Here is a 24,438-nt window from a genome sequence, read left to right as displayed (position 1 = left end):
TAACACAACTCTTATATGATTAAATTGGCATGTTTCCCAATTAAAATACTGCACTCACTCCATTTCTGCACAGCTTTCTGTTCCCCTCCAATGCAGAAGTAGCCTCAATATGATGTTCCACAAAAAAGGACTTGAACAATGTCGTTCGTCATTCACTTTATTCAAACACTTAAACGCATCTCTCTCCCAACAGGGCTCTCTGTACATTTCATTCTTCACAGTAAAGAAAAACGCCATCATTCCCCAAATCCATGAACAAGGGAAAATTTTTAGGACATCTTTAGTTTGTAGCAGAGGCAACAGCCCAGCCAATCAACAATGCTACCCACAAGATGCCAGTTTCCTACCCCTACCCTTTTCTCTCTTCTTTTTTTAAAGATAAGATTTAAAATCTGCTCATTTTAAGAGAAGTATAGTAATCCACACAATTTATAACTAAAAATAATGAGGTTCTTAAAAAAGAACAACTTTCTCTATCTAGGTTCTAAGATGGCTAGACCAGCTTGTGGGCGAAATGAGAGATTATGAGGGACTGTGAAACAGGCAGATTTGCCTTCCTCCCTTGAAATCTCTTCAAGGTTCAGACAATTCAGTAGATTGAAAAGGCCTCAGCTCTGACATATCTGAGGTGAAAAGCTTGGATGACGATGACCAACAAACCAAGGCAGTATTATGCACCTGGCTTTCAATAAACTGAATCTAAGACTGGGTGGCCCATTGATGAATGGGAGCATGAAACGAGAGGCAAGTTTCGACACACACATAGACTCCTCGACCCAAAGTTACTTTGGAGAGAAGCCATGAGAGGCTGCATCAGTCCTCAAACTTCAGCTAAGGATGGCTCTTCTTTCTCCCCAGTGTAAAACAGCAAATGCACCTATAAGGTGGAGTTGTCAATAAGAGTTCCCTTCCGACTTTGAAGCAAGGAGCAGGGGAACAATCAGGCCTTCCAGATACACCCGGGAAACAGAAGGCAAACGAACATCAATTTAAACAGGCCTCACAAAAGAGAAAAATCTGTTGGAGGTCTTAAAAAAAACACAACATTCATGGATGGGCACAGGAGGGAAACGGCGATGGTCTTGGGACTCCGGGGGAAAGTCCAGCAAGATGCTTTGAGATCTCGGCTCAGAGAGTGAGTTCAGCCTCCATCCACCACCAATGACTCCGCATGAGACGTATCCCAAAAGGAGTCTCCACGAGAGCCCATCTTCTTCCAAAGAGCTGTTAACTGAGATGAGTGTCCAACACACATCTTCCTCTGACCTGTCAAACTGCAGCTGCAGCTTCTTGTCTGACCCTCACTCCCCTTGGCTCTCTGCTCTCCGGCAGTGGGTCTCAGGTCTTTACCGCCAGGCACGATTCAGGAGTTTCACCTGTGCCAGTCTCTTAGTGATCATAGTGGCAAAGACCAGACCAAAGAGGACGCTGCTGATTAGCACATAGTCATAGTCGTCCTTCAGGACATCAAACTGTTTGGATGGGTAGACTCGAGTTTGGTAAATGTCCAAACCGTAGGCCACAACCTGGAAGGCAGAGGGAATGAGAAATCCGTAAGAAAGGCACCAGTGATCCGCCACAACCACAAACTCTGGTCACAAAGGAAACAGACTCCTCAGCTGTTTTCCCAAGGGTGAAAGAAACAACAGGTGTCGCACAGGGTGCCTGTGGACAAGGTGGCACAGGCTGGGCTGGGGCTCTACTCACCAAACAAGTGGACTCCAGGCCCGAGGGAGCTGTATAGATACCTCGCATTCGAGAAACTGTCTGGTTATAGTTGATGAACCGCTCTGCGTGGATCTGTACGTCTGGAGAATACGGGATCAGGTTCTCCTCTCTGCAAAACATCAACCAGGACCGGCATTCAAAACTGCTGTAAGGGGATCTCCTGGCTGCCCTGAGCCCTGGGAGGTTTCCAGGCCACGTATCAGCCACATATCTTCTTCTAAGGTCTATGTGCATCAGGGAATGTTAGGAAGGGCTGCAACAAAGAAAGCTGTATGCAGAGTAAGACAGATCTGGATTCCTACCTTGTTCTGAATCTAAAGAAAACGAAACCACAGACGACCAGTACTTCACATTAGAAGAAGAAAGGGCCATTTTAAAACCAAAACATCGAGCCACTAGGCCAGTTCCTGCTCTTCACTCCAGAGTGCCTCAGTCCACCAGCTTTAACCTCCGCCCGCTCCAAACCGTCCTCCCTTCACTGCGTGCAAAGACACATCTACTGCCTCCTCACCCTGCCCACAGCTCCTCACACCCCTCAGGGAAGAGAGTTCGGGATGGAGGCAAGAAAATACGCAGAGATGATGGCTGGAAACACAAAAATGAAAACTAGGACTTCCCTGGTGGCGCAGTGGTTAAGAACCCGCTTGCCAATGCAGGGGACACGGGTTCGAGCCCTGGTCCGGGAAGATCCCACATGCCGCGGAGCAACTAAGCCTGTGCGCCACAACTGCTAAGCCTGCGCTCTAGAGCCCGCGCGCTTAGAGCCTGTGCTCCGCAACAAGAGAAGCCCACGCACCGTAATGAAGAGTAACCCCCACTCGCCGCAACTAGAGGAAGCTCACGCGCAGCAACAAAGACCCAATGCAGCCAAAAAAGAAAAGAAAGAAAGAAAAGAAAACTAACACCGACAGCAATTGGCTTCCCATGTGACCCAGGCCCCAGCACCTCCCTCACCTCATTTCCCAGTGTCCCCACCATTGGCTGCTCCAGCCACAGTGGCCTCCAGCCCTCCCTATAACTTACCAGGCATGATCTCAGGGCACTTGTGACAGCTGTTCCCTCTGCCTAGAACATTCTCCTTCGACATCCACAAGGCCAGCTTCTCGCCTCCTTCAAGTCTTTTCTCAAAAGTCACCTTTTCTGAGGGGCTTTCCCAGGCCACCCTCTCAAGTTGCACCCCTCCACACCCTTCCTAGACCCCACCCCTTCTTAGTTTTTTTCTCCTTGCCATTTACAAGCACCCTAATACAGAATTATTTCACTTGTTTATCTTATTTATTATCCACCTCGTCGCCCCCACCGGAATGCAAGCTCCATGAGGGCAGATGTGTTCACTGCCACATCCCCAGCGGAGCAGGACAGTGCACAGCAGACCAAGGACCAAATGTAATCAAGATGCTAAGTTCCTTAAGGTCACAGCCTTCAGCACTACCCACAAGGGTCTCACCTGCTCTGTTCTGTTGGGATCTCGGGCCGGCGGGGATCCAGCAAGGCCTTAGGAAGGGAAAGAATTGCTCCGGAAGGCAGCCCAACTACATACACAGAAACAAGTCAACAGAAGTGAGTGTTCACACTGACCTGATCCCCAGTTAGGGCTACTTACAAAAATGTCCTTATCACAGAAACTGAAATAGAGTTTAAAACCAAAAAAATGGATCACTGAGGCTCCCTTAAATGGCCAAAAACAATAATCCAATACACTTGGGTCTGAATGAAGGTTCCCACTTTTGAAGATACTAGTTTCTTCACATATCATCCCGAGACATCAGAAAATAAAGAGCCAGACTCAAGAACTGGGTAATGATGGCAGAGAAGAGCATGGAAGCCCACTTGGATCTCTTCATCCTCCTCCTCTCCTCCAGCAATACCTGCCCCAGCTAAGCAGGTCTCCTCACTGTGAGCCAAACAGGAGCCTATGGTTGGCTGAAGCAGTGACGCTGGTGGGGGATGGGGGTGGGGGGAGGGCAGCAGGAGGACTGGGCAACATGAGATCCCAGCGGTTTCAGGAATGGTGGGAATTAAACTCGGGAAATTACCAAGCAGTCTGTCTTCCTCATATTTGAGGGTAAAATAGTAATACCAAATGCCTGTCAAATCTGACAGTCCCAAACGTCTTTGGTAAAATCAACTAGACAGAGAGACCTGTCTAGTTGAGTCCTGAACTTGAACTACATGAAGATGAGACCCTACACCTTGTCAGTTTCTGCAGCCCATCTGCACAGGCTACCTGTTGGGTATGGTATCAGGGCTCAACTTTCCAAACGAGGTGAAAACAGAACAGAGACATGAAAGTGGTTCGTCAGAAACAAGGACGAGGAGGGATGTGTCAGCTCTTTTATGGACGGCAAAGCCAGACTAGGGAACTTTCTCCCTAGCCCTCCTCACTGATCCCGGCCCCGTCCTTCCGTGCGGCTGCCTGAAGGGACCCAGTCACTCACTGAGCAGGTGTCGGCTGGTGATGCCCCTCTCGGTGATGGTGGCCTCCATGGCGCTGATGGCGGAGGGGAAGATGTAGGACTGCTGGAGGACCTGGGGCAGCTGCGGGCGGTCCAGGGAGCTGAAGGCCGTGGCGTTGTACTGCTCGGTGCCCTCATAGAGCTCCAGCGCGGTGAACTCGTTGCGCCGGGCCTTGGTGTTCCAGTACTGGTACTGCGGAGAGAAGAGGAGGGGGCTGCTTGGGGCTCAGCTGCTGGTTCAGCTGGAAAGGGGAATGTACATGCAAAGGCACGTCCAGGAAGGAAAGAAACAACCAGCACCCTAGCTTCCTTCCAGCTACCAAGTTTACTAACCTTTCAGGGTAGCTGTACCTAGACTATCCAAGTTCACCACAAGACAAAGGAATTCTCAAGATTCTTAGAAGTCAGAAGAATAATAGTTAACATCTGAGCGCTTACTACACGTCAGGCATTGTTCTAAACTCAAATAGAGGTGACTGTTGTTACCCCTATTTTATATATATTACAACACAGAAAGCTTAAGTAACTAGTTCAAGGTTGTACTGCTGCTAGCCAGGAGTTTTGAATTCTATGAAAACGCAAAGTGGCAACTGGTTTCTGGAACAATAGGCAAGGAAAGGATTTAGGCTGCAGGGAGACGAGCCACATACTCTTATGCTACGTCAGGCCCCTGGGGGTGCCCTGAGCTCACGCGCCACGCCTTACCACCACCCAGTTCTCCGAGTGCACGATGTGGACGGGGCCCTTGGCCTTCCTCTGCACGGAGGAGTGGATGATGCGCCCGGTGACACCGTCCACAAGGAAGGTGCCGATGAAGGTGCGCTCGTGGTGAACATCTGTGCTCTCTGTCACCACGGCCAGCAGGTTGGGGTTCAGGCTCTGGGGAGACGAAGAGGAAAGCTCCTTCAGAACCACAGCGGCGCATCCTGAGCGGCGGGGAGGCAGGCCCAGAGCTCTCCGGCTGACAGAGGAAGAGGGTTTTCTGGTGGGAAGAGCTTTCTGTTTAGAGGGCCTCATCGCTGCACTCATTCAGTGTCTGCTGGAGGCCGGGGGCCATGCCAGGGACTTTGCCTCCATCATTTCATTGAATCCCGTAAACAACCCTGCAAATAGCTGTCACTATCCACGTTTCACAGATGAAATGTCTTGAAGTAGTTAAGCAACTTGCTCAAGTCACAGGCAAGCAAACGGTAACTCAAGATACAACCCGGGCCGACCCACTCGGTGATGGAAGGACATGTGTCCAGCAACACGATGACTCTCCACCAGTGCCCTCCTACCACCACACCAATGGATGGGTCTCAGTTCTCATCTGACTTGAGCAACTAGTACCAGGTGACACAGGTGATCACTCCCTTCTTGAGACACCTTCTCTACCTGGCATCCAGGACACCCGTGCCCTGGTTTTCCTTCTGCCTGTCTCGGCCACTCGTTCTCAGCCCCCTCTGTGGGTCCCTCCTCCACTCCCCAGTCTCTGGACGTTTCTGTCTACACTCACTCTCATGGTGATCTCACCCAATCTCGTGGCTTTCACTCCATCTACAGGTGCTGGCATCGCCTGAGTTCACATATCCAAGCCAGACCTCTACCTGAACTCCAGACTTGATTAACGGACCACCATATCAGTATCACTTCTTAGGTGTCTCATCTCAAACTTGACATGCCCCAAACTGAACTCCTGTTCTACCCCTGATAAAACCTGCTCCCCACAAGGCCTCCCGAGTGTCAGTGTCTTATACCTGGGACCTCTGAGTCGTCCTTCACTCCTTTCTCTCTAACACAGACACCAACACCCCATCCATCAGCATATCCTATGGGTTCTACCTTCAAAAGTATCCAGAATCTGATTCCATCTCACCTCCTCCAACCAACCCAGCTGAAGCCACCATCACCTCACCTGGATTATCACAGTAGCCTGTCTGCCTGCTCCCCTCCTCGGCCCTCTATAGTCTAGTCTCAGCAAAGCAGGCAAAAAATCTCCACAACAAATATGAATCCAAAATGCCCTACTCCTGGGAATTCCCTGGTGGTCCACTGGTTAAAACTCCGCGCTTTCACTGCCGAGGGCGCAGGTTCAATCCCTGGTCAGGGAAATAAGATCCCGCAAGCTGCGTGGTGTGGCCAAATTTAAAAAAAAAAGGGAAGTTCAAGAAGCCTAAGCAAGTTACCCACGATGAACAGCAAGTCTGAACCTGGACCGTCCAACTGGAGGCTTGCGCTCTGCCTCACGCTTAGTGAAGCAGCTGCCCTGTTGAGTTCCTTGGTCGTGTTGCCCTGTTCTATTACGCCTCCTCCTCCAACTCAATCTCTCCTCTGCCAGAGGCTGTAATTCATGTTCGTTACCACAGTGATTACATTCCCTCATAGGATAGCTCTGCAACCGACTAGTCACCTCTCCGTCTCCTTGCCCTCACCACTAACTAGAGTGTTGGATCACAGAGATGGAGTTTCTGATGGATCGACTAAGGTTTAACCCCAGAAAGGTCTATCTGCACTACCACTAAAAATAACAGCTAACATCTACTGGGTAGTGGCCATGCATGCCTGGCCCTATGCGAAGTGCGAGTGCCTCGTGTGATCATCACGACAATCCCAGGAGAAGGGCATATCATGCCCATTTCACAGACAGTAAATTAAGGCTCAAAGGGATTAAATGACTCACTCAAGGACCCATAGCCACCAGATCCCAGAGCCAGAATCACACCCCGTGCTTCTGTGCGCTATGCCAGACGGCTGGCCGTACCTTGTAGAGCACGCTTCGGTCCCCCATCACTCGGCCCTGCGAGTGAACGTGCTCACTGCTGCGCTTCCCCTTCACCTGGACGATGCGCTGCACCTCCGGGGGAATGGTTAGCTCCCAGCTCAGCTCAGTGGTGAGATCCTGGGGTGGGGCAAAAGAGCCAGCACTGGTCATCAGGAAGGTACCCTTAGACCCACGAGAGCTGTGGCTAGACACGTCCTGCAGTTCAGCTGGGGCCTCTGTGCGGGAGGGAACAGAGATCAGGGCTCCCAGAGAAGCAGCAATACGGATCTAGTTTGGGAAGAAGTTTGGAACTCTCAGTTCAAGTAAGAAAACTAGTAAAGCCCAGTGTGCTTCGGCTGCAAAGAGCAGCCTCCGGGGCAGTGGAGGCACCAGGTGCTTGTCTGGGCTGCCCGAGGGGACCTGGGAGACGGTCCTCTCCAGTGGACATTCATGTCTGACCTCATGCTGTCCCCAGTCTAGGCTCCAGACAGCCCTGCAAGGTGCCTTTGGAAAGCCCCAGGGCCCAGTGGCCGGCCAGGTCATCATATCCATCTGCACCAAGCTGCAGAACAAGGAGCATGTGACTGAGGCCCGACATGGAGCCAAGTTCAAGTTCCCTGGCTGCCAGAAGATCCACATCTCCAAGAAGCGTGTCTTTACCAAGTGTAATAGAGATGAATTCGAAGACTTGGTGGCTGAAAAGCAGCTCCTCCCGGATGACTGTGCGGTCAAATACACCCCTAATCTGTAGCGCCCTGTACACATGGCGGGCCCTGCACTCACGGGAGCCCTGGAGCTGCCCCTCCTCACTCACGTCACCAATAAACCCTACTTCTTGTCAAAAAACGGAAAGATACTAAAGCCAGCGAGAAAGGAGAGGAATATTTAATAGTATCCCATTGTTTATCTGAGTAAGAATAATGCAAAGAAAATTTACCACTTATTACTAAAATCTAAGTTCCCTGTACACTGAGCCAGCAGTGAATTACTAAGCTGGCGGGGACCTCAAAATATTACAGGAAACGTTCTTTACAGTCAAAAGAAACCAATAAAACTGTGTGGTTAAATGCATTATCATACATCCACACTGTGGAATTACACAGAGCCCTGGGGGGTGAGGGGGGGAGTAGTGACTGGAAAGGGGCACAAGGGCTTCCCAGGGCGCTGGTGCTAAACTGCTTCCTGATGTGACTGCCGTGTACACAAGTGTGTTCCTTCTGTGAAGGGCCACTGAGTAGTAACCTCGGGATTTTGTGCTTTTTTCAGTATTATATTTTAATAAGATATGGATTTAACAATATAATGAGGCAGAAGACACATAAAGTGAAAAGAGCAGATTTCCTATTAGTTAAATATAGGTCAATTCCATTTCAGGTAAGAAAGAATATAAAGCGCATGTCTGTGTGGTCTGGAAGCTGTTTATCCAGCACTACAGACACAGAGGCAAGAGACAGGACAGGGGAAGGCGTGCAGACCACTGAAAGGCATTCCATCCAGGGAGGCAGCTGGCAATGGCTCTGAAAGGGCCCATTCACATCTTGCTCCTGTACCTCTGTATCAGTTTAATCTTACACTATGAGAATGTATTCATGTGTAAAATTTTTGAAATTTAAATGTTTTTGAAATAATACAAATTTTTATTGAGAACATATAAGGCTCCATTACCAAGGACACCTGTGAAAACATTAGAATTCACTAAAACCTTCCCAGAGAACAAGGTCACCGGTGAGTCCACTGGAGGTCAGAGACTGGAAGACCACCCCTCACATGGCTGATTTCCCATGTGAGCTCCACCTCCTTTGCCGTCCCCCCACCATCTTTACGATGACACCCACACTCCAGGTCATGTCCTTCTATCCACAAAGAACTGTCTCTTTCAAGGTCCCCTTTTCATCAACTCAGAAGGATGGTATTTTTTCACCCACAGGGTAAAGAGCACGTTTTCTGGACAGACTATGCTATTTACGCTGAAGATTAGCCGTTAGGGAATGTCAGGGAAGAACGCTGCATTTTTTAAGCAGCAGCAGGTAAAACTTGGACAGCATTTACTGTGCAGCAGGCACTGCTTTATGTGACTTACACGTATTAACTCCCAACTCCTCACAACAACCCTCTGATATAGTACTATTACCATTTTGTTTTACAGACGAGAAAACAGGATCAGAGAGAAGGCATCTACCCAAGGACACAAAATGAGTAAGTGATAAATAAAACTAGGTTTCCCGCACAAGCAGCCAGGTCCAAGCTCTTAACCTCTGTGCTGTGGTGTCCCTCCAAAGGCCTTACAGACAGGATGGGCGGGCCCTCTGGGGAGTACGCCACAAATTACCCCTCTACACAGCCCTGCTATCGGAGCCAAGGCCAGCCCTTGTGAAGCTCAGAGCTGGACTTCAGAGCCAGTGTGAAACACTGTTTGCAAGCACTGGACTCAAGTGTGTCAGGATCGGAGTAAGTCGATCCCATTTCTAGAAATAAAATTCAAAGCGCACGTTCAATCAAGAGTGGATCAATATAGGGACTTCCCTGGTGGCACAGTGGTTAAGAATCCGCCTGCCAATGCAGGGGACACGGGTTCAAGCCCTGGTCCGGGAAGATCCCACATGCCATGGAGCAACTAAGCCCGTGCGCCACAACTACTGACCCTGCGCTCTAGAGCCCACGTGCCACAACTACTGAGCCCACGTGCCACAACTACTGAAGCCCACGCCACCTAGAGCCTATGCTCCGCAACGAGAGAAGCCACCGCAGTGAGAAGTCCGCGCACCGCAACAAAGAGTAGCCGCTGCTCGCCTCAACTTGGGAAAGCCCGCACACAGCAACGAAGACCGAACACAGCCAAAAATTAAAATAAAGAAAAATGAAAGAAAAAGAAAAAGAGTGGATCAATAACACCATCTTCATACAGAAAGTACTATTGTTCAATCACCATTCCTACCTCCCGCCTTTCTAGGAATGGAGAAAACGCCCCTTCTCCCTGCTATAGAAGAGGAATGAGGAATGAAAGCTCCACAGGGGCAGAGACTGTTGTGCACTGCTCCTTCCACGGCAGCTAGAACCGCGCCTGCCATGGAATAGATGAAAATGACTGCCTCTGACATCAGGATTATGCTCTCTAAGTTTACAACACAATGAATAGCATAATTCACTCCTTAGCCAAATAACGAGGAAACACCTACACCCCTCCCACAAAGGGGCGTGCCAGGATGCCCCCTCCTACCTTTCGAAGTCGATAGCCACACAGCCGTCCCTGTTCCGCGTCCACCAAATAGAAGAAGATGGAAGGGGCGAGCTCATGGAGCTGTCGCAGGACATTCCGAGTGGCCGGGAAAGCTGTGACCTTGAAAACCCCAGAAAAGAGTTAAGGGAAAAGGAATCTCTAAGCACAGTTTCTCCAGACTCATTACTGTTTCCTGTCAAAGAGGGCCTTAAGAAAAAAAACAGCAAATCTTTAAAGAATTAAAGTCTATTAAACTCAATCAGGGCTTAAATTGAGTTAAGAGTCCGAGCTTTCACAAGGGCAGAAAGAGCAATCGAGTCGCTTAGAGAAACCCTTCAAGCCCAAATGAGTGCTGACGGCAGACGGCTCCCATCGGGGGCCCTCGAGCCGCTGTCTGAGCACCCGCTCCCACACTGATTGGCTGGGCAGTTCTGCAGCCAGTCTGCAGACGGCATACCTTGTACTCATCATCTATCAACAGCAGCACCTTGGCATAGTCTTGATCCATGATGGGGAGGAGCAAAGATTGCAAGATGGGGCGCTTCAGCACTGGGGGGGCCACCTGACTCCACTTCCCAAAAATGGGATTGAAGACATAGAGCGAACTCATTCCCGTCTCCTGAAATAGGCAAGCGAACGGTCAGCCTCCAGCAACGTGAAAAGAATGCAAATCCTAGGGGTAAACCCGGAACGCTGGGACTTGAGCTCAGCTACGGCAGATTCCCTAGTCTTTGCCCTCCTTGTGGAAAATAAAGTCTTGGCTAAAGGTGAAAGTGTCTGAAGGCTGATGTGTCAAAAGGGTAAAAGTTTAACAGCCTCTGGGACTTCCCTGGTGGCGCAGTGGTTAAGAATCAGCCTGAAAAAAAAAAAAAAAAAAGAATCAGCCTGCCGATGCAGGGGACACGAGTTCGAGCCCTGGTCTGGGAAGATTCCACACGCCACGGAGCAACAAAGCCCGTGTGCCACACTACTGAGCCTGTGCTCTAGAGCCCGTGTGTCATAACTACTGAAGCCTGTGTGCCTAGAGCCCGTGCCCTATGACAAGAGAAGCCACTGCAGTGAGAAGCCCGCGCACCACAACGAAGAGTAGCCCCCGCTTGCCGCAACTGGAGAAAGCCCGTGTGCAGCAACGAAGACCCAATACGGCCAAAAAAATTAATTAAAAAAAAAAAAAGTTTAACTGCCTCTAGCCCCAAAGCTAAGCAAGAACGGGTCATACTGAGGAATAAACAAAAAAGTCAAGGACCAACTCAGTAGCCCCATGGCAGCCATTCCAGAGACTATCTACCAAGTCCCCTCTCTTTTTTTTCTTTTTTAATTTTTATTGGAGTATAGTTGCTTTACAATGTTGTGTTAGTTTCTACTGTACGGCAAAGTGAGTCGGCTATACGTATATATATATCCTCTTTTTTGGATTCCTCCCCATTTAGGTCACCACAGAGCACTGAGCAGAGTTCCCCGTGCTGTACAGTAGGTTCTCATTAGTTATCTATTTTATACATAGTATCAACAGTGTATATATGTCAGTCCCAATCTCCCAATTCATCCCACCCTCCCCCCAAGTCCCCTTTCTGATGATGGCAGAATGAATCTACAAAAAGCCACCTGCTCCCGGGAGTCAGAGACATAAACAGTTTTGTGTCCTGCCCTCCAACACCTGGAGAAGAGCAAACAGCCATTCAGGTACCAACAGCCGCCCGTGCCTGGGAAGAAGTGGAGCTGGCTTACTAGGGACCTAGTGATGTCACACCTACCCTACAGTCACTTCCACATGGGCCCCGGACGGTCCTCCACTCAGGCAAAAAACTGGAAGAAACAGAGCTCTAAGCCCTGACTCCCTGCCTTTAACTCTCAGAGAATTCCAAACGCCTAGGAGGAACTTAAGTTACAAAACACCAAAAACCACACCCACGTTGGCTCAGATGACAGGTAGCGGCCTCACCTTGTCCTTCACCAGGAGGGTGCACTGCGGGGGGTGGGGGAAATGGGCAGTAGTCCTCTGGACCATCAGTTTAAAGGAGGAGTCGGGCTTGACGCTGGGGAGATACTGTTTCCACAGAATGGTGCCAGAGCTGCTCTCAATGCCAAAAAGCTGCAAAATAAATACCTGGCTCACTACCGGAAAGGCAAACCCCAAAACTAGTTCTATCCTTAAAAACTAGAACCGGCGCGATCCCCTTCCAAAGGCTTTTTGTTCCCCACTCCCAGAACCTCAGGAGGTTTGGATTAAGCCCCTCTCACCTTGCCTGAGGCCGTCACCATCACCATCATCTTCTGCAGGTTGAATTCATCCCTGGCCAGGGTGTCAATGTTGATCTCATTCTTAATCTGACTCCGGGGCTTCCGAGCATCGTAAAACATTTTCCAGAGGTGGGAGGTCCATGCCTGTAGCAGGATGAGCTGGGACGAGAGGCGTTTCAGGAACATGCCCAATAAGCCGTCTGGTGTCAAGGAAAAGGTAACGCAGCTGAGGCTCACTCCCCATCAGACTAGGTGTTTCCAGCGAGGCGGCACCTCCTCTTCCTAAGGAGGGCTCTCTCCCTCTCTTGTGGAGCACTCGAGTCATCCACACCCCAGGCCACAAGCCCAAGGGGCAGTCCTGTGGCTGACGCCAACAGTCTCACACTTAGACACAGCCGTGCAGGAACCCCAAAAACCTACTCACCTGGCTCTCAGCACTTCAACTGCCTGAAATCTTGGAATAGGAGACTAAGAGGGCAGGGATCAGCCATGCAGGATGCAGCCATGCTGTGAATGACTCCACCACAACCCCACATCTAGAACGGCCAGAGGGAGGCTTCCGGGCGCCATGACAAAGCCGGAAGAGGGCGGGGTGCGGGGGTGCCAGGGTGCAGGCGTGTGTTGTGTCACGGACAGGCGCTTCCATTTCTCGCTGCTTTAGGCCTACGCTGTCAACGGTTTAGTCTGCACCCATCTAACCTATTTTCAACCCATTCCCAGGGCTCTCTTTCACTCCACCCCTTCCTCCATCCATGAGGCTACCACCCTCAAGTCTCCTCCAGAGACTAGACTGGTCCCCAGAGCAAGGTAGCATGGTAAAAAGCATGGTCCCTGGAGTCTGGCAGACCTGGATTAAAATCCCAGCTCCACTTCTTACCACCTGGATGACCTGGAGAAATGTACTTAACCTTTTAGCCTCTGGCTCCTCATCAGTAAAATGGCAAGTAATCCACAGGGCTGTTGCCAAGATTAGACAACATGATGTACACACAGGATTTCCCAAGGGGTGGGGTACAGGGTAAGTGCTCACTGAAAAGGAGCGGTGTCTTTGCTTATCCGCTTTTCCATTAACCTCAGCTCAAGAAGGGAAGTGAGAGGCAAACAGGACGAGTCACAGGCATAGCAGTCCACACACACATGGTATATACCTCATTCATGCAAGTCAGGGAAAATAAATAATACCAAAAGCTAGCCATGTGGGCAGGCAATGAGCAAAAAGGCAGCAGGAAGCAGGTTTTACCTTGAATGGCTGGATCCAGGCAGCGGAAATAAATAGTAAAGTCAAATTAATCCTCGGTTTAAGGAAATCTGCAGTGCCTAGCAGGGTGCCTGGCCCAGAGCAGGCCCTCAGTAAACATCACCTGGCTAGCTAGACGAACGGATGGAGGGAGGAGGGGACGGGACTCAATCAGAGGAGAGTGAACCGAGTTCATCCTGGGTGCTGGGACCATGGCTGGTCTCAGAGGGCACTGGCCTATCACCACAGTAACTGACTAGCCCGGTCATGCTCTCTGGAAAGGTGTAACTGTTGCTTTGGGGACAATGGGTATATAGTGCCAGCCATGGTGCCTGGCAGATCTTAGGTACCCACACAAGGGTAGCTATTACTACACTAAGCTAAGATTCTTTTTCATCAGGATCTTTCCCTAGAGGGAGTCACAGGTCACTCCTTTCAGATAGAAGAATGGTTACATAAACCATAGGGCCACAAACACACCAGAAACTGGTCACAGAGCTAGTTCAGAACAGACTGGCAGAACAGGTGCATCCAGGAAGCCAGGGACACGTGAGACAGCCTCCCCTGTGGTGCAACTACCAAGCCCAGTCCCAGAGCACCCGCACCGGCAGCTCTGCCTCCCAGCCCCCTCAGTTCATACCTGCCTTCTTGCCAAATTCCCCTTCCAGCTCGGCCTGCGCCCCCGTCAGGGGGAGGTCCACCATCTGCAGGCACACCACCTCTGCCAGGGACTCCTCGCGGCTCCACAACACCACCCTCCCTGCTGCAGAAACCAAGGTTACAAAAGTCAGGCCCACCTCCCTCGTCCCCCAAAGGGACTCTTCTCGGTGACTCAGGGACCACCACACCTCTTGTGCCAAAAAGAGAAATGGCAGGAGGTCAAGTGAGGGAAGTTCTGTCTCCCAAGAATGCTAAGGAATTTTTCAAAGGCAGGTAACATATGGCTCTGGAAAAAAATATTCAGGATACACTCCACTTGAATCTTTCTCAGAAGCCTGTCCACAGCCCCAAATAAAGAGTCTGAATGGAACTCATGGGCAGGCCTAAAAAAAAATGGGTTGATGAGGTCCACTCACCCAGCTGCTGCAGGAAAAGTAGCAGGTGATCCTCCGTCTGTACCAAGGCCCGGTAGCCCACGGAGTCGTCCTTCTTCAGGAAGACCTGGATGTACATCTATAAACCAAACAGTCAAGTCCACTGCAGTCAGCAAGAATCCAGATGCCTCTCAGAGCACCAGACCCCAAGATTCAAAGCATGAGGAGTTGTCCGAAGTCTAGGTCACGGCATTGCTGGATGTCCAAACAATACAGCTTCAACCTGGACTCCAATTAGATATCACGTATTCTTAGGGGCTGACACAGCAACCGTGCTAGGCGCTAGCTCAGCCCCCTCCATGAAGGAACCTGAGCGCTTCTCGGCCACCACATCATTCATCTTGCACCGGTAACACCCCACGAAGCGAGCAGGAGGCCCGGATTAGACTTTCCGTTTTAGAGGCGAAGAAGCCACAGCCCAGAGAGGCTGAGGAACACCACTGAACGTGCGCAGAGGCAATGTCGGGCAGCGACTCGGGATAGGGTCCTGAATCTCACGAGGCCGTTTCCTCGCTTATAAAATGAGCGCGGTAATAACCACATGGCTGTTGAGAGGGTTAAATCAAGCAGCGCGTAAGTAAAAAAGCGTAGCGCGGAGCCTGGCGCACCGACGACTTGACTTACATGGTACCTGCTTTTACTGTTACTCACAGTCAGTGGCTCAGGTAGAACCAGAGCCCACGTCCAGAGAATCCTACTCTGGGACCCATGCTGTGAAGTGACCCCAACGAAAGAAAGCCCCAGGCTGAGAAGCCCACAAGCCCCGACTCACGCGCTCGGGCCGAGTGCCGTTCTGTTCCAGGCTAAAGGTGATCGTGGTGTCGAGCAGCCGCCGACCTGTCTCCATTAAGTAGAGGTTAATGGTGTAGGTCTGGTTGAAGCAAGCCAGCGAGTCCTAGGGTACAGACAGCAAGTGGCAACTATGGGGATCCCCCCAAAGGAAGTCCAAGAATCTGGGTGGGGGGAGCAAATACCCTGGAGAAGGACCCAGGCCAGAAGAGGAAACATATGCAAAGGGACATAAAATCGAAAAGCTAAGTCCTAAGGCAGAAATAAGGTGTCGAGTAAATTTTAAAAATTGTAACCGCTATACATACTTGCTCCACAAGGAAGCCAGTACAGTGTAGCAGAGACTTCCCAAAGAGTTAATAAGACTGTAGGCAGGGAAATCACAACCCCCTTGGGAAACACTTAGGAGATGGAAACCACAGCAGAAACTGGAGACTCTGGCCAGGGTCCCACACTCTGCTTCAGTGCAACTGCTCAGACTACCACTCAACTCCACCAGCCAGACCCCACAAGACATGGAGAGACGGAGGCCCAGAGGAGAAAGTAGTTAAGAACAGATTCTAGGGGTTCTACTCTCTAATCTCCCAACTAAAAACGATCAAGAGAAACATGGTTTAATTTGCTGAACTTAGCAAAGCCCACTGGAGGCTGAGAACTCAGGAGACCTGCTCACAGCCCTGGCTGCTCCCCCAGCTTCACCGGGGGCCTCCTGTGTCTCTGGTCTGGCACGCTGCCCAACGCCACACCCTACCTGTGGACCAGACTTCTCCGAAAAGCTCCCCGTTGACCCATCTTCAGAACTGCTAGGCTTCTGCTAGGGAAAAGAGAAGGAAAAAAGGAGAAAATTCAGCCAAAGGGTCACTTCCTGGTCACCAAAATGAAGCTTTCACTTCTATGTCTTCTCAGCCCTTGGAAAAAGGCAAATCCCATTTCCCATTTCTGCTCACAAAGCCTACACAACCCTGAACAGTCCCAGATGAACATGAGGTCGTCCCATTCCTGGGGACAAAGGTGTACAGAAAGCCCTACAGATGAGGTGAGATATTATTGCTCAACAGCCTCCTGCCCCCGGGTTCAAACTGACTAGGAGAATATGCCCAGACTTTTGGTTCTCAGGGCTCCTAGCAAAGATAAGGAAGGAAAACCCCACGTGCTGTTATCCCCAATACTCACCGCCTCATTCCGACAGGTCATGACTGCAGCCACCGTCTTCTCCCCGGTGGTGGCAAAGCTCACTAGGGCAGTCTGGGGATAAAGCAAGGTGTCAACTCCTAAATAGGGCCTGTCCTAGCCAGCAGCCTTCTCTAAGTCACCTCCACAGGAAGGACCCTTGGCCTTGGAGTTGAAAATCTTCCCAACTTGGGAGCATAATGGCCTGGGCATTTGAGAGCAGGGGGAGGCCCCGTTGAAGCCACCGCTGAACACAGCCCTCTCGCCAACCTCCAACACAGGCACTGGTGAATCCTGCATCCCACGCTGCTCTTAGTATCTATAGGGAAGCTCTGATTAACGTGCCCACTCTCCTGTGGACTTAGGAAGGTGCCAGTTCTACTCTAATAATCTTCTGTAATTCTCAGAAAAAAAAAAGAAAAAATTCCACTTCTGCTCTAAGGCTAACCCCTCTCAAACCACTCATGGAAAGATGTCTTCTTGCTTGAGCAAATATCTCCAGATTCAAAGGCAGGGATTTCCAGCATCCATATCTCAGCTAGATCCCCCTGAATCCTAGCGAACACGCTGCCTCCCGTTACCTGTGGGAAGTTCTTGAGCAGACTCAGGACGCCGTGGTGGTAGTGCAGCAGCGCATAGTGGCTTGGAGACAGCTGCAGGAAGAACTGGGGCCGAGTAGGATCCACTGGGTTGGGCTGTGTAGGTAGGACCCGGGGTTGGAATTCACTTGCAAATTCTAGGTCAAGAGACTGGGAGACAAGAAGAAAAAGCATAAGGGCCAGAGCAGACAAGTCACTGATTATCCCAGGCTGGTAGCCGCTGCCCCACTTTGCCAGCGAGGGTAACGGGGCCACGGCATGTGGCTTCGGAAGCTCCCATTCAGGTTCTCCAAAGAGGAGAGTGGCCCATTTCCTCTCATACCAGTTCAGCCAGAGGCCTGACCTCCCAAGGGCTGCCAAGCCTCAGGAAGTGAGCAGTGACACTGGGAGAAAGGCTCTTCTAAGCAGCAAAAGCAATGCCTCGCACCAGGGGACGCGTCCTCTCACCTGCAGCGGGATCTGCCTCAACTCCCACTCCGTCTCCAGGGCCAAGGTCTGGAGGGACCGTGAGCTCGGGTCAGGGCATACCAAGACAGCCTCATCCACCACACCGCAGGCTCTGGTGAGACTCTGCAGCCAGGGAGTCGACACCCTGACCTGCAGGAAAGACATCAGAACAGGAGGCTCATGGGGATTTTCACATTTCCCTCTCAGCTCACAAGCTATGTCAGCACTGGATCCCACTGCGGGGCCTAAGCTCAGAGGTTCTTCCTGGTGGGTTCCGAAGGAGTTCTCCCCATCCCACCCAGCCTCCCAAGAGCTCCGAAGCTGGACACAATCAGGATTGGCTTTCTGGTCATTTGAATAATATACCAGATCCTTTTTAATATTTGACATTTCAGATAAGCATTTCTCTGCTATAGTTGTCATACATGGGTTCCTATTATTACTCTACAGTATTATCTTATAAGATACTTGCAGGCAATGAACAGATATACACGATTTTTTTAGCCACCCCAGGATAGCACCATGTGCAAATGTGAGGGCTTTAAATAAATGCTTGATGAGCAGAATGCAGCCTCCAAGTGCCCAGAATCAGGGACCATGAATGGCTTTTGCATCCGCGCAGCCGAGTTCCCTGGTCCCCAGGGCAAAGAAGGACTCTATTCCCCTCCACAATTCACGAGGCTCCTCGAGCCAGACCAGACCTGCTGAACGATCTCTCCATCTTCCACGTTAAACTTGACAATGTTCACATGGCTGAAGGGAACAACTCCGAGGGCCCACACGACCCCAGAGCCGTAGGAATACACCATCTGGTAATGGATGCTGTCACTGGGAGAGGGAAGGAAAAGCAGGGAGAAACAGCTTTAGCCACAGGACAGGGGTATCCTCAGGGGTCTTCCGAAACCAGGCCACCAGGATGTCACAAACAGTCCCAAATAGGTTTTGTTTGGCTCACAGCTTTTATTTTTTAATTTGAATTCATTGTCAACATTTAGACCTGAGATTTAACATGTAAGAACAAGATTTCTAGTTTTTTCTTAAAAGGTGAGACATAGTAACACTAGGCCTACTTATGTTCCTACAGGGCACCAATCAGCTGAGTAAGGCTGCCCCCTCGAGGTAGGCCAGGCACACTGCAGCTCCCCATAATCCCCACAGGGCCTGCTTTGCTCATGATTGCTATACACCTGGCCCCATAGTAAATTTTTTTTTTTTTGGCTGCATTGGGTCTTCATTGCTGCGCTAGGCTTTCTCTAGCTGCGGTGAGCGGGGGTTACTCTTTGTTGTGGTGCACAGGCTTCTCATTGTGGTGGCTTCTCTTGCAGAGCACGGGCTCTAGGCGCGTGGGCTTCAGTAGTTGTGGCTCATGGGCTCTAGAGCGCAGGCTCAGCAGTTGTGGCGCACGGGCTTAGCTGTTCTGCGGCGTGTGGGATCTTCCCGGAGCAGGGCACGAACCGTGTCCCCTGCATTGGCAGGCACATTCTTAACCAATGTGCCACCAGGGAAGCCCCCCCATAGGAATTTGAGTTTTGGGTCCCTGCCAAAGTGAGTGAGCGAAGGATCCACTCCCCTTGCTTGACTGGCTCTCATGCCCAGATGGAGAGTTTTCTCCTCACTGCAAAGGAAACTCCAGGGCAGCCACAGCCTTGGAATTCAGGCCTAGAGCTAGTGAGCCCAACACGCTACACAGGATGCCAACTTAAGGTAAGCCTGAGTCAAAGCAAACGCTTCAAGCCCCAAGGAGAAAGGCGGGCTTGTAGAGAGCAGGAGGTAGCCGTCACCTGGGGAGAAGGCAGGCTTACCTTTCCGGAAGATGTTCCACCCACTTTAGGTGCCCACTGGAGAGGTGATGGAGGGCGAGAGTGGTCTTCTTCAGGACAGCAATGTACCTCACCGACTCCTGCAGGCCTACCAGCCCAAGTGCCTGGAAACTGAGCACAGGGCCGGGGTGAGCGCTGCCCAGAGCCTCCTGGGCCTCAGGCTGGACAATCCAGAACACAACCACCATAGCTCGGTAGGTAATGAAACAGGTTTTGGGGTCAAATACATCTGGATCCTAATCTTGGCTCTGCTTTCCACTAGCTGACTTGAGAGACTGTACTTTCAGCCACTTGGCTGTACTGTTTCCCTGAAACCCCTGTGAATCTCCTAAGGGTCGTTCCCTCCTTCCCCTGGGACCTCACAGCAACCAGGCCTACCCTCTCCCGCGGCAGCCATCAGACAGTTCTGTCATTAGTGGGCTGCACGCCCGCCTCACCCAACTGGTGATGGGTTCCTTGATGATGGAAACTATCTCACATTCACAAATGGGTTCCCACTGCCTGGGGGCTCCCCAAGTACTTACCAAGTGAATTACTACCAGAAGATGTATAAGCTAATGCAAGTAAACCCTATAAGTTAAACAACTTTAGCAAAGATGTAACAATAGCTCCAACTGTTCCTCAACATAAAATTAAAACACTAGATGTGTTATATCACATCCTTATATCTAGAACATTGCAAAGCTCTTGTGTCATGGTAAGATTAGGAAAAGCAGTCAACACGAGAATGAACACTGCACCCAGCACAGAGCTCTGCATCTGACAGGTGCTCAATAAATGCTGGCTGAGTAAGCACATGTGTCCCATAACCTCAAGAACATCAAAAACTGGGTGTCTGATGCTCTCTGGCTCTTCAGTGGTTTCTTCCCCTGGGAAAAAAGCCAGAAGGCCCAGAGTTGCCATCTATGCAGATCTGTGTTCCAGCAAAGCCTTTAACCAAACCAAGATGAAATTCAGCTTCTTCCCCTCTACCTGCCACTGTCTAAGGTAATCTCCCAGTTCAGGCCCCCGATGTTAGTCTCCCAGGAGCGCATGATCCGGCCTCCATTGGACACAGTGATTGCATCTGGAAGAGAAAAAACCACGTGAGATCATCTCCCAAATTGATGCTCTGTCTGTAGCCTCCTAGGGTCTGTGAGCAGTGGCCTCACCTCTAATGTATAAGTGCAAACAGAAACGGCCTGTCCTTTCCTGTTGGGAACACCCCTACTCCATTTGCTACCAGACCCTGAACAAAGGAAGGAACCAAGCAAAGAGGAGAGGGAACCGACGCCATCATAGGGACAAAGCAGGACTCTACCTACCCTGCCCACAGAGCAGCATGGCATCCACTGCCCCTTCCGCTGTGCCCTTGTCAACATGGCGCCACACTGAGAGACAGGAGAGTCGACGTTACTATGAACCACAGCAAGGCATCCAAGAAGCGAGGCAAGAGAGGACCGAAGAGGCCTTCGTTTGCACAGAAGTGCCCGATTTTACTTCAAGGGAGGGAAGGATTACAGCTAACTGGCAATGACCCACTCCCACTCACTGGTTAATGAGGGGAGCGACTATTGTCCCAATGTGAGGTCTCCGCACTTCCCATCCCCACCAGCACCCCATCAAACATATAAACGGACAATGACAAAATTCACAAAATCCATACGACTCACAAGAAAAGTAGTGACTGTAAATTACGTTTCCATGATTTTAATGCCAACAAACATCCATAAAAGCAATATAAATAATTGGGGGGGAGGGGCACATCCAAAGCTTTAGTGCGACATAGAATAATGTGCTTTTTGCAGCAATATCTTATTTAAGAACAGTCTGGACTTGGGCTGAGGAAATAAACTCAAAGGCCAGTTATAGAAATACATTAAATATTCAAAACTGACAAGACCAAAAAAACAAAAAGAACAAAATAAAATGATCAGGATCCAATAAGAGATGCAACCTTTGGCCAACTTGTCCCCAAGCGGGGAATCAGCCACGTGGCCTTCACAAGCCACAGGGCATCCTGGATCCACTACAGGCAGCCATGCCATCCCCAGCTACCCCTCTACACAGTTCACTCACAGATCTCCCCAGTTCGAGAATTCAATGCTGCAATCACATTCTTCTCTGTGGCCACAACCAACTTCTTGGATCCAGGGGAAAATTCCAAGGAGGCAAACTTGAGTTTCCCGACATACTGCTGTCTCCTAAAGGAAAGAGTACAGGGAAATGGAAGGGGCCAAAACCATCACTGCACAAAACGCTCTGGAAAAAGACAACTGCACAAATACATGAGGGTATCACCATCATAACTATCTCAGGTTGCATGAGAAATGTTTGTTAACGAAGAGATCTGACCAAAAGCAAGATTTCTAGGCAATGGGAAGAAGAAGAGAGAATGCACCCTAATCGATGAGAAATACAACAGTCTTCCTTCTAAATGCAAGCACTTGTTTATCTCAAGATAAGGAACAGCCAAAAGAGCACCTGGCCTAAATCCCCCTAGAACAAAACTGCAGTCCTCTCTGTACCCATTAATAGTGAGACTAGACACTCACATTACACATGAGAGAAGACCATACAATCCAACTTTTCCTTCTATTTTCATTGACCTTTGGAGAAAAATTATGCAAATATTCTTACAAAACTTGATAGATCAGGGTCAGGCCTTTGTTCTCTGCAGCCTGTTCTAGCCCACACTATGGTCAGGATCCATCTGACTCATTACTCATACTTTCCTTGGAACATACCCCATCACTTTCAACACTCTTATCTAAGCATAAAGTGAAAGTACTTAGCTTCCTGAGGCATACTACCAAGTACAGAGGAGGTGTGTTGCATATTGCTGTTCATGAATTACAACCTCTAGCAAATTAAACACCTGACATTTACACTGAATTTCCCTTGTTATGTTGTTTGGTCTAACTTTTTTTAAAAAAGAAGAAACTACACTAGTATAGAGAGACAGGTTTACATGACAATTGACAGTTTCTATCTGTATTTCCACATACTTTAATCTCACTGTAGTCACTAAACACTTTACGAAGTACATAGGACAAATATTATCACTCTCGTTTTACAGGTGAGTAAACCAAAGTCCGTTGAGGTCAACAAATTACTATCAGAACTAGAATGCAAAATTAAGAACTTCTTAGTCTAAACCCCATGCTTTTTTTTAAAATGCTGTTATCTTTTATCTGGACTACAAAAGTAATGCCTGCTTCTTGTAGAAAACATAAAGGTATAAAAAAGAAAACAAAAAATGCCTAAAATACCACCATCCATGAACTTTTTTTCTTCAACCATAAACTTTTCAACATTTTGGTGTATTTCCTTCTGTTTACTTTTCAATTTATAAATTGCATATACCTAGGATTCTGCTAAATTGGAATCACATGCTGTACATATGTAACATATAGTTAATCCTTGTATAACACAGGTTTGAACTGCGCAAGTCCACTTATACACTGGTTGTCTTCTACAGTAAATACTACAGAACTACACGGTCTGCAGTTGGTTGAATCTGCGGATGTGGAACTGCAGATACAGAGGGCTTACCATAGGTTATGCTCAATTTTTGACCGCAGGGAAGGTCAGCACCCTCAGCCCCTGCGTTGTTCAAGAGTCAGCTGTACATATTATATTGTGAGCATCTGCCCACATCATTAAAAATGTGACTCATGTTGCATTTGTCACACTGTCTTATATCACATAACTTATATATCTGCCCCCCTAGACTGAGCTCCTTTCCATCTCTGTGTCCACAGCACCTAGAATGATTGTTGACCCACAACAGGCACTCAACAAACATGCGAATTAATTTGTCTGATACAGAAAAGACTTCAGCGAGGAGCTGGGCTCGGAAGGATAAAGTGTTCCCTCAATAGTAATTATTGGTAACAAACTGATTGTACTCAGTGAGCCAGGCACTGTGTTGAGTAATTTAAAAGAATTGTCTTATTCATCCTTACAACTACTGAAAGAGGTAATGGACTACTAGTAAACCCATTTTACAGATAAAGAAACCAAGGCACAGAGTGGTTAAGTCATTTTCCCAAGACCACACAATGCTTAAGTGGCAAAGTGACATTCAAGCAAAAGTGAGCCAACTCCATGGCCTTAAGGAAGGGGTGGGTGAGTGAATGAATGAGTGAATGAATGAATGAGTGAATGAGCGACTGAATGTGTGAATGAGTGATTGAATGAGAGACTGAATGAAGAGTAAATGAATGAATGGAAGTGAGTGAATGAAAGAAGAGTGAGTGAGTGAGCCAGTGAGTGAGGGCACCTCAAGGCTGATATGAGTCTTGGGTGGTCCTGTTCTGAGCCCATGTAAGGGTTGGGCTAGAGGGGTGGGGAAAGACGGCGTTCACTGAGGGCTGTTGACGTCTGACACCCAGTAGATAAGAAACCTGACAGTCACAGAAATGGGGCCTGATGGAGGAGAAGAGTGACCTCTGACCAGAACCTCAGGCATGCCCGGATTGGCAGAGCCCGCTTCACGGGCTTGCGACCTGTACAGCCGCACAGGGACTGGCTCAGAAGGGCCTCCAACTCTCGGTTTAATGCTCTGCCGTCGCCACCTTAAAACTCTTAACTTTTGAACAAGGGGTCTCACATTTCATTTTCCCCTGGGCCCCGCACGTTATGCAGCCGGCCGTGCTGCATGGTAACCACCCCCCATCCTTTTAGACAGAAGACAAGTACTGGGAAAATATTTCCCGAATAGGTCCCCCACGTACGCACCAATCAAACTTGCCCACTTGGTCTTCGTAGACCGCGGCCGCAGGAATGAGCAGGACAGCCCAGAGCCAAATTCCGGAAGCCACCGCCGCCGCCACCGCCGCCATGATGGGAGCCCGGGCTCGGCCCGCCGCCGGCCCGGCATGCACCGGGCCGCAGGCTCCGCCTCCGCGGAACC

At 49.7% G+C, this 24,438-nt stretch overlaps 1 protein-coding gene and 1 pseudogene across 9 annotated transcripts; one reads left to right on the top strand and one right to left on the bottom strand.

Moving 5' to 3' along the window:
- Positions 1-139: 139 nt before the first annotated feature.
- EMC1 (ER membrane protein complex subunit 1) lies at positions 140-24,419 on the bottom strand. 9 transcript variants are annotated; one of them, XR_012327623.1, is made up of 24 exons: positions 24,264-24,419; positions 21,600-21,724; positions 20,846-20,911; positions 20,514-20,607; positions 19,524-19,652; positions 18,423-18,549; positions 17,722-17,871; positions 17,257-17,424; positions 16,679-16,750; positions 16,257-16,319; positions 15,489-15,611; positions 14,699-14,795; positions 14,263-14,385; positions 12,386-12,585; positions 12,087-12,236; positions 10,602-10,763; positions 10,145-10,264; positions 6,928-7,065; positions 4,890-5,063; positions 4,167-4,377; positions 3,176-3,260; positions 2,752-2,846; positions 1,749-1,837; positions 1,387-1,526 (listed from the first exon to the last, which is right to left on the bottom strand). XR_012327623.1 is itself a non-coding variant. In XM_019918916.3 (23 exons), exons 1-23 carry the CDS (start codon positions 24,365-24,367, stop codon positions 1,347-1,349), a joined length of 2,991 nt encoding a protein of 996 aa, XP_019774475.1. In that variant the 5' UTR covers positions 24,368-24,419; the 3' UTR covers positions 140-1,346. The 9 variants fall into 9 exon arrangements, 5 of the variants coding, with proteins under 5 accessions (XP_019774475.1, XP_073651206.1, XP_019774477.1 ...); XR_012327622.1 differs by having other exon boundaries at positions 1,388-1,526; positions 1,708-1,837; XM_019918916.3 differs by lacking the exon at positions 2,752-2,846 and having other exon boundaries at positions 140-1,526; positions 1,708-1,837.
- On the top strand, positions 7,243-7,360 carry LOC117309796 (small nucleolar RNA SNORA70; annotated as a pseudogene).
- Positions 24,420-24,438: the final 19 nt, after the last annotated feature.

The sequence above is a fragment of the Tursiops truncatus genome, chromosome 1, assembly GCF_011762595.2.
Source record: "Tursiops truncatus isolate mTurTru1 chromosome 1, mTurTru1.mat.Y, whole genome shotgun sequence".
NCBI lineage: Eukaryota > Metazoa > Chordata > Mammalia > Artiodactyla > Delphinidae > Tursiops > Tursiops truncatus.
The sequence above is the reverse complement of the archived record's forward strand: the minus strand, read 5'-3'. Positions and strand labels throughout refer to the sequence as shown.

Excerpts from the sequence above, each read along its gene's own strand:
- EMC1 (XM_019918916.3), bottom strand. The coding sequence starts at position 24,367 with ATGGCGGCGGTGGCGGCGGCGGTGGCTTCCGGAATTTGGCTCTGGGCT. Across the intron at positions 20,912-21,599 it reads TTCTCGAACTGGGGAGATCT|TGTGGCGCCATGTTGACAAG; the intron begins GTGAGTGAACTG and ends CCTGTCTCTCAG. Across the intron at positions 7,066-10,144 it reads GTGGCTATCGACTTCGAAAG|GATCTCACCACTGAGCTGAG; the intron begins GTAGGAGGGGGC and ends GCCCCACCCCAG.